The sequence below is a fragment of the Malus sylvestris genome, chromosome 3, assembly GCF_916048215.2.
Source record: "Malus sylvestris chromosome 3, drMalSylv7.2, whole genome shotgun sequence".
NCBI classification, from domain to species: Eukaryota; Viridiplantae; Streptophyta; class Magnoliopsida; order Rosales; family Rosaceae; genus Malus; species Malus sylvestris.
In genome coordinates this window covers 16,384,742-16,394,955 of record NC_062262.1, presented here as the reverse complement: position 1 = coordinate 16,394,955, position 10,214 = coordinate 16,384,742, and the positions used below count along the sequence as shown (strand labels likewise).

General features: G+C 36.0%; 1 protein-coding gene across 1 annotated transcript; it reads left to right on the top strand.

Moving 5' to 3' along the window:
* Window positions 1–2,614: 2,614 nt before the first annotated feature.
* LOC126615581 (uncharacterized) lies at window positions 2,615–7,483 on the top strand. The gene is made up of 7 exons (XM_050283432.1): window positions 2,615–2,839; window positions 4,761–5,043; window positions 5,978–6,214; window positions 6,305–6,524; window positions 6,651–6,748; window positions 6,839–6,917; window positions 7,005–7,483. The coding sequence occupies exons 3-7, from the start codon at window positions 6,204–6,206 to the stop codon at window positions 7,374–7,376; spliced, it is 780 nt and encodes a 259-aa protein (XP_050139389.1). The 5' UTR covers window positions 2,615–2,839; window positions 4,761–5,043; window positions 5,978–6,203; the 3' UTR covers window positions 7,377–7,483.
* The last annotated feature ends 2,731 nt before the right edge of the window (window positions 7,484–10,214 follow it).

The following is a 10,214-nucleotide window of genomic DNA, read 5'->3' as shown; positions in this document are numbered from 1 at the left end:
TTGCAATTCCGTATAATTTGCCACCTTGGAAGTGCATGAAAAAAGAATTTACGATGATGACGTTATTAATAACCGAAGATTCAGGCACGTTTGTTAATGTATATTTACAACTATTGATCGATGAACTAAAAGAATTATTGGAAACCAATGTTCCCACGTACGATAAATCTACTAGGAAGATGTTCACTTTAAGAGCAGTTGTGATGTCGACTATAAACAATTTTTCTGCGTACGCTATGATGTCTGGGTGGAGCACTAAGGGCTACTATGCATGCTTAGTTTGCAAAGAGGACACGTCGTCTAGTTGGCACTTGAGAAAAGTCTGTTACTTAGGGCATCATAGGTGGTTGCCGTGGGACCACGAGTGGAGTTAGAACGAGACAGCCTTCTTCAACGGCAAAGAGACCCAGAAAATGGTCCCGTGATGAAATTTTGGCTTAGGTGAATTGGTTGGATTTTGCTCAATTGGGCAAGTCCGTGAATAGGACAAGACCAGACACATATCTAAACTAGACACACAAGATGTGGTTGTTCGAGCTCTCGTACTGGTCCAAATTAAAATTGAGACAAAACATCGATGTAATGCATGTTGAGAAAAATGTGTTTGATATACTGGTCAAAACTATACGGGACATCGAGGGAAAAACAAAGGACACAATAAAAGTTTGGATTGATTTGGAAAATATGGGCATTAAGCCAGGTTTATGGATGATGAGGGATGGAAACATAGCCAAAAAGAAGCTCGCATCGTTTTTAGTGAAGCTGGATAAGAGGAAAGAGTTTTTGCAATTTCTATCTTCTGTAAAGTTTCCATATGGGTATGCTTCAAACATCGGCCGTTGCACAAACGTGGATGGAGGCAAATTTTCTGGCCTCAAGAGTCATGATTGTCATGTCATACTTCAACGCCTTCTCTTAGTGGGAATTAAACACCTCTTGCCTGAAGACGTGGTGAAGCCGAATATGTTGTTGTCGAGATATTTTTCTCAATTAACTGCAAAAAATTTGTGGAAGTCTTATGTTAAACAGTTGCGCATCAATATTATTAAAGTGCTATGCAAGTTTGAACAAATATTTCCTCCGACTTTCTTCACAAGCATAATCCACTTGATGATTCACTTGTCGGATGAGGCATTTCTAGCCAACTCGTCAACTATCGATGAATGCATCCGATTGAGAGGTATATAATCACCATAAATACTTTAGTTCGTAATGTATGTATAAATACACTAATTTTATACGATAATTTCTAAATTGATGCAGACTATTGGGTCAATTTTTTCACTAATTGACGAGACAATTACGTACCTAGATGAGCACGAAGAGTTGATAAAGTGGGAACATCCTTCACATTTATATGCCATAAAGCATCGTGAATTTTTTCCTCTATGGTTTCGTGAAAATGTATGTTGTTCCTGTTTGGGTTTTTTGCATAATTTTAAATGTTAAACTAACACGACATCTTTTTCTCTTTTATTTAGGTGAAGAAATTGAAGGAAATTAATTCACCTGCTTACAATGAAGAATTGTACAACTTGGCGATTGGGCCCCTAAGCGTAGAATTGTACTCTGGTTGTCATGTAAATGGCATCAAGTTTTTGGCAGCTTATCACGATGACAAGATTTGTACACAAAATAGTGGGGTACATGTACCGGGTGCGAGCGACATTGCAGATATTGATTTCTATGGAAAACTCACAAGTGTTGTGCAATTGCTTTACAAAGACCGGTGTCAAGTTATCCTCTTTAAGTGTTGCTAGTTTGATACAAACCCATGTCGGGTTGGAGGTGTTAAGTGAGACGATGGTTTGCTATCGGTCAACACTAACAAATGTTGGTATAACGATGACCCATACATTTTGGCAATGATGGCTAAACAAATTTTCTATATAGATGACCCTAAGGCTGAGAGGGGATGGAAAGTAGTTCAGAAGATTGAGCACAGAAGGGTGTATGATATTGAAGGCTGAGATCCTGCTGCCGATGATGATTATGGTGACGTTGCTAACCAACAATTGGAGACTTCAACGACACTTGGTGCAAATACAATGCGAAATATGACTATTGTACAAGAACTGTATCAGGTAAATAGAGGTCCTGAAATCAAAATACCAATTGATTCGATTACGATTGACCTCGGGGATCTACCACGATACAATACACCTGAGCGCGCGAACGACGATATTGGTGTGTCTACAGACGAGGAGGAATGGGAGTCTGAATCTGACGATAGTGATGATCTTTATTCTAGTTCAAACGAGGATTAATAAAAAATTGTGATGTATATTAATTAAATGTATTGAATAGTATTTAAAAATGTTGTATACAAACAAAAGTTTCCTTTACAATTTGTAACAAAATTAAATTAAAAAAAATATTTTTTATTTAAACCAAAAAATAAATTAAATTTACAGTTATGCATGACAACATTTTATAAGTAGTTGTCGCGCAAATATTAAAAAATTCAATTTTTTTTTAAAAAACTAGTTGCGCGACGAATGTTAAAACATCTTTGTCGTGCAAACATGTAAAAGTTTGATTTTTTTTCCCAAAATTGGGTGCGTTTGTAGGTTGGCGCCTTCAATTCATTTTGCGCAAATATTTGTCTCAGACTCAAGCTCATCTCTCTCGTTTGTAATTCGAACTCCTCTCAGACCCAACCTCCTATTTCTCTCTCTCCATTCAGTTAACCTCCTCACTCTGTCTCTCTCTATCTCATACTCAATCTCACTGTCTCCCTCTCTCCCTCTCTCGCACTCCCTCGGTTTCTCTGTCTTTCTGTCACTCTCCAATTCGAAACCACAACACTCTGACACCACACCGCACATAAATTTCCTAGGTAAGGACCCAGTCTCCCTTAATTCATCTCCTTAATTCAATTATTTGTAAGTGCAATTTTCTGAATTTTGATCTTCAGTTGTTTTATATACAACATTTAGGGAAGCTTGGAATTAGGAACCTAGGTTAGGGATTTAGGGTTCGAATTGGGAAGCCTGGGTTAGGAATTTAGGGTTGGAATTAGGAATCCTGGGTTAGGGATTTAGGGTTGGAATTGGGAATCATAGTTGCTCACGGTGTAGTGTTTTGAATTAGGGTTCGAATTACAGATTTACAAGTTGGGGAGTTTTTTTTATTTTTTTTATTTAGGGTTTTGAATTATGAGAAATTAGTAGGGAAGGGAATTTAGATGTCCAATCATTGTTGATATAGCCCTGTGTTGGATTGGTGAATGTTCTGAATTTTTTTATTTTTATAACAAGCTAACAACTAATATTGCTCTTTTTATGTTGGATTGTTGAATTGTACTATATATAGCCTTGTGTTGTCATTGTCCTGCGAAAATTAAACTGAATTTGGTTGTGTTCAATTCCCCAATATAGTTGATAAAAGTCCAGGGAATTTCGTAACGGTTCAAATTATTCCTACCATTCGTTGTATATATACTACTACTGTTTTCACGAAACATTCAACCCTGTGTAAAAGCACAAATGAGGCAGATTTGAATTGTTTAGCTAAGAAGGAAAAAGAAAGTAGTTTAGTTCATAGATGATAACCTCTACAATACCACTTTAGATGTAAGTATTGCTTAACATATACATATATGTGTGTGTGTGAGTATTGCTTAACATAGACATATATATATATTTCTATGTATAAGTATTGCTTAACATATACATACATATATATATATATATATATATATATATATATATATATATATGTGTGTGTGTGTGTGTGTGTGTGTGTGTGTAAGTATGATTAGGACAATGTAGAAAAACATGAACAAAGCTCTCACTCACTTCCTCACAATGTCAATGCCTGTTTGTCATTTTCCAGTCATATTTAGCAAGGACCTGTAAAAATTGCCTAGATGTAATTTACGTATCAATAATTTTCAGGTAGCAGTTACCTTGATAAAACAATAAAAGGTTTTATCTTCCCCATCCCACAATCTCCAAGCTAATACATATTATGTAGCTGTCAATAGTGGAAACTTTTCTATTGTCCTACCAACTTCAATGCCATTGTTTTTGTCCATCTGTAACTGCTCATGCTGAATCAGCATATTGTCCCATTGCTTTATGTAATCATTGTCCATGTACAAGTCTCTCAGCTTCTCAGGAGAGCAATTCTTAAATAGCATCACACTCAAGTATGTCAAAGGACCATCCTGAATGCAAGAAAAAAGATACATAAAATTGGGTTGGGATTTAGGGATTTAGGGCAACAACGAGGATTCTTTGGTCTTGGGGAAATAAAGCAAGGTCTATGAAACAGGGGCCATTTCTATATTCAGTCATCTAAGCAACTTTTGAGGAGTGCAAGCAAACTTTTCTCTGAATCAAGAATAGAAGAACCTTTAGATAATTCTGTGTTTGATTCTCCATTTGTCTATAGGCTGATTGTGAAATGACATCACTTTCATGCATGAGTTTTTTGCTTTATTTTTTTATGATATGTGACATGCATTACAAAGTATGCCTTCATATTGGAACCTATTATGTGAAATGCTTTGGTATTTGTACAAGTCAGAAAATAAAATGGAGCTTCTATCACTCTTTGGATACATAAACCATCTATTGTGATGTTTGTGTGCCTGAAAGATCGAATAACTTAGAATTAGTGGCTTCAAGCGTTGAATAAATCATGGTTTGTGGTTTTTTGGGTTTTATTGTGTTGTTTTCATTCACCTTATATATGTGAAATGCAATGCATATAATAATTTGATTATCTAAACAGATTCATGATTATTTTTATAGATGTCAAACTTAATATCAAACAAGCATGCATCTAGTAAGGGCAGTGAGACACCTTCTCAAGGAGGTAATGTTGTTGGCACCTCCACACCCGATTTGGACACGATGGGTGTCCTTCCGGTTGCGCTATTGGGGCCAACAGTGTTTACGGTTGCTGCGTCATCGACTTCTTCGGTGACGCATCCTGTCCTAAGTGCTCGACAGACTCATCGACGGTCCCAGACTTCTGAGGAGGCTCAGCCATCTGGTGACACTTCCTTTGTCCATGGAGAGGCGTCCTAGATAGGTAAGCTTGCTCCTTCCCTCCTTCTCTTATTCTTCTGGTGTATATTACTGTAGATAGCTTATATGCAAACATATTTAAATTCCTCTACACTGTCGTTTTCTGTGGGATTAGACCTGTGTATATAGATGTCCATTAGCTCATATGAGCGATAAAATTAACAGCATCAAGCCCTGACTGAATGCCACAGGTCTCATACACATATTTAATCCCAGACAGGTCGTTTCTACATTTTTTATTACCACAATAAGTCTTTAACTTTATTTCTTTGAGTTACCTTTGTAGTTTGGTGTAATGTTGAGTTTAAATCTTCATTGACATAATCTTAAGCTAATATTTGTTTTACACCCTTAAACAACCTTTTTATTCTATTTATTTCTCTTAATCTCACACCTCGAGTTTTGGGGTGTGACAATTTTGCTCTTAGCAACTAGAGGCACAAAGTGCTAATTTATTGCATTATTAATTGCAGATAATCAAACTTCCACTTAAAAGGTGGATATTCAAAATCCCACCATTTCCCTTCAAGTATAGAATGTGAACTTATCTTGTGTAATTAAAATGTGAATCATAATATAATTAAGGAATCTTATCCTCCCTAATAATTGAGCAACAACGTTAAAAATATTTGATGCAAATCGAACTGATCTTTTAATTTATGCAAAGAATAACATGTATGCTAGCTAGTTATTTTGAATTGTGATTTTGACCTATATTATTGATTGTTAAGTAGCACTGAGAAGTCATATCAACAAGTTGTAAATTTTGTTTTAACGTCCCCAGTTGGTATAAACTATTTGAATTGTTGGATGGGTGTGTTGTTTATGTTGTTATATTGTGTGTAGGTTTTAGGAAATGTTATAGTTTTAGGGGAGGTTATGCCGAATTTTCGATAGAAAATAGAAATCGTCTAATGTTTACTTTGTTTATTTGGTAGGTAAAAAAAATTAGGGGCCCTTGCAGACTAAAAATGACGTCTCATACCACTCGCACCACAACCCAGAAGATCACCATTACATGTGATCCTCGACATCGTGCGGTTCCAACAAAGGAGCAACACAGTCAGTTGGCCACCGACGTTGGGTGTGTTATCATAAGCCATTGTCCCCTCAGGTGGGAATCATGGAGAGCTGTGCCATAAGAAACCAAGGACACCGTGCTTTATGAATTATTGGTAAGTATTTTCAACCTCAAATACTACATTTTTATTAAAGTATACAAATATTATAAATTTTAACTATTATTTATTTGTTGAGTTTTGCAGCATCACTATGAGCTCTCCAACCTCGATTCCAACCATATGGAGTACATCAACAACCTTTGCTCCAATAGGTTCACTCAATGGAAGAGCGACCTCCACAAGCATTTATGACCTATATGACAGTCCGGAGGTTTCTCTAGAAGTTGGGTGCCCTATGGAGTTGTTGGACTGTCAGGATGAATGGGAGTGGCTCTGCGGCCATTTTCAAGACGAGAAATACTTGGTACGTATAATTTATATTTCAATAATATATTAATAAAAAAATTTACAATTTAAAATAAACATTTCATTTTTTTCTTCATTCATTTGTTATAAATATCTAAACTAATACGTTTTTTTAATTCAACAGAAAAAAGTGAAGGCAAACTCGATCAATCAGTCGAAGAAGAAACTTTTTCACCGATCCGGGTCACACGCTTCTCTTACAGGTTGGAGGAGCGACGTAAGGTAACTGTATATTTATTTTAAGTTTTCAATCTTTTTACTTTTTATTACACAATTGGTAATCTATGTTAACACTTTCTAAAATTTTTCAAGGGGGTCAAAGTTTCCTGAAATTGACATGTTCAAGGAGGTGTACGTTCGGCCCGAGGATGAGTTGACGGAGCAGCTTCATGTAAGTTCTTTCACATTTATAATATTCAATTTGTATTAATATTAATTACATTTACATTCAAATTAATTTTTTTTTTCATTTTTCTAGTCCACCATCGTGGAGAAGGGCCAAACAATTCTGGAGGAGGTGGCTTCCCAGCTTCCCCTAGAGACCCTAATCGAGGAGGTGTTTCCCCATGAGGATGCTGGGTTTCAGATCATGACTGACACACTTAATCAAACCCTCGGTCGTCAGCGTAGGAAAGTTCATCGGTGGCTTGGGAAAGCCCGCCTTCAGGACCTATCTGCCTCATCCTCCAGGCAGAGAACTGAATGGATCAATATGCTGACATCTGAAGTGGTGGGCTTGAAGGAGCAGATTGCGGCCCAAAACAATTTCATGAACCAAATATGTTGTGCATTTCAAATCTTTGGCATTCAATTCCCCGACATTGAACTACCTCTAGAAACGACCTCCTAGCCCCTCGCCGCAGCAACTACATCATCTTAGCCCCCCATCGCAGCAGCTACGACTTCTCAGCCCCTTGACACAACAACAACACCACTAGCCAGCGATTGTGACGTCGAGGACTTCTTTTTTTAGTTTTGTTTTAAATTGTTTTAGAATTTGAAAATACTTTTTTCCATTGTATGTACATTTACAATAATTTTTCAATTCAATATTCTTCTTTACATTTTCTATTTTTATTTTCATTAAATTCACTTTTACATAAACGAAAAAATAAATTATTTATAAATCTAATTTACAGATAATTTTAAAATTTCATTGTGACAGCCTTTATATCCGTTGCACAAAATTTTGTGGGTCGAATGGCAAAGTCCGTTGCGCAATACTTTGAGGGTCGAACTCATGTCATCGTCGTGCAAGAGTTTGTGGGTCGAAACCCAATTTCGTCACTCAGTATGCGCAACGACCAAGACTTCCGTCGTGCAATATGCATTTCGCGCAACGATGGAGTTTCCTCCGTCGCGCAATGCTTGACGTAACGAGCTTTGCGCGACGGAGTCTTCGCCGCCCAATGTTTCCGACGACGGTTTTTCATTTTGTGCGATAGTTTTCCCTTCGTCGCCCAAGATGTTATTCCTATTAGTGTATGCTTGAACTACAACAACATTCTTATAAGTTTCTCAAACAGGCTTATCGGATGGGGTACTTTTTTTTTTCTTAACAATAAAGAGTTAATCAACATGTTCTTGAAGTGTTTTTTTTAATAATTCTTTTATCTAAAATATGTAGTTGTAATAGTATTTTTCCTAATTCAAAGAAGCAACAAAAGGGAAAAAAGAACAAAGGGGCATAGTTCATGTAAAAGAGTTCAGAATTTTCTTTATTGAAGCAGCGTATCTTGAGGAGGAACTACATATGGAACAACTGAAACGTGTTATTTCTAAAGGTGAGGAGCATATGGTATGCAAACTTCAACTTTTCAGTTATGGCCTCAAACTAGCATCTCAAAGTTGGAATATGAGATTTTTGACAAAGTCATATGGGAATATGATTCGAACAGAATTCAGTAAAAGAGTTCAGAATTTTCTTTATTGAAGCAGCGTATCTTGAGGAGGAACTACATATAGAACAACTGAAACGTGTTATTTCTACAGGTGAGGAGCATATAGTATGCAAACTTCAACTTTTCATTTATGGCCTCAAACTAGCATCTCAAAGTTGGAATATGAGATTTTTGACAAAGTCATATGGGAATATGATTTCGAACAGAATTCAGACGAACTATGCGTTTACAAGAAACAAATTGCGGACACAATCACTTTCCTGCTGTTATATTTTGGCGACATATTTTTGATAGAAAGAATAAAGCTGTTCTTATAGAAGTAAAAAGCTTGTCAAAATATGTTCTCCATGATGAACATGGGAAGGGCCTTGTATATTCTTGGACTGTACAAGTTCAATTACATAGATAAGATGCTAAAACTGTTTAGCATGCAAGATTCGAAAATGTGCTTCCTTCCTCTTCGATATAGTATCTTTCTCACCAAGGACATCGGTCCTAAGACACCATGTGCGAAACTACTTGAGATGACAAAATCATCACAAGCAGGTTGTGTGATATCTTATGTATCACTACTACAAAAAACACTTTGCGCGACGAAATAAGATTTGTTGCGCAAAGTAATATTTCGTCGCTCAAAACCTTGGGTGACGAAATTTTTGTCGTGCATGGTTTGTCACGCAAAGCTCGTGAAGATAGGGTTTGCAAGACAAAAATTAATCTTCATCGCGCGAAGGTAATTTGCACGACGAAATATTTCGTTGTGCAAAGTTTTTTATTTTTGATTTAATATTTTGAGCGACAAAATATTTGGTAGCGCAAGATTTTGCACGACAAAAGTTTTTGGTTTTTATTTTTTTATTTAATTAAATTGACTTTTTGTTTTATTATTTCTATTATTTAATTTAATTATAGTGGTTGTTTGCACGATGAAATGTTTGGTAGGGCAAGATTTTTAGAATTTAGAATTTTTCAATTAAATTTAATTGTATGGCTTTATTTTTTAATTACTTTAATTTAAATTGACATATTCAAAATAAAATTACATATGAAAAATAGTGATCAAATTATCCATAATATACATTTTATTAAAAATGTACTACATATAAATAAAAAAATTACAATAATAAAATCCTAATACAAGTCTATTGTGGTGGTGGTGGTGGGGTATATGGTCTGATAGCGTTATAATCATCAACTCCTCAACTTTCACTATCAAAGTCCCGACGATTCCCTACAAAAAAAAATAATAAAACATGGTCAAATAACCAAAAAAAAAACAATATAAAATAATACCCAAAAATGGGCATAACCTCCCCTAAAATCGGCATACCCCAAATCCGACCCCAAACTCCACCCCTCACCCTATACCTAACCCCTAACCCAAAATTAACTCCAAAAACATATATTAATGAAAACTAAATTAAAATTTAGAGAGAAAATACCTTTGGCAAGATTGAGAGTGAGTGAGAGATAGGGAGAGATGAGAGAGTGTGAGAAGAGATAGTGAGAGAGTGAGTGAGAGAGAGAGAGAGAGAGAGAGAGAGGAGTGATTGAATGTGAGAGGGGTCGGATTTGGAGAGAGGGAAAGAGGTAAGAGAACTAGAGAGATACATTGAGAAAATTGTGGATGAGTTATTTTGGTTTTAAAAACTGTATCACTTTGCGCGACGAAGTATACGATTTTGCATGACGAAAGATTGGTTGTGCAAAGTCTTCAAATTTTTTTTTTTAAAAAAATTCCCGCACCCCATTTTTGGCGCCCACCCAAATTTTTAGGGTTTTGCATG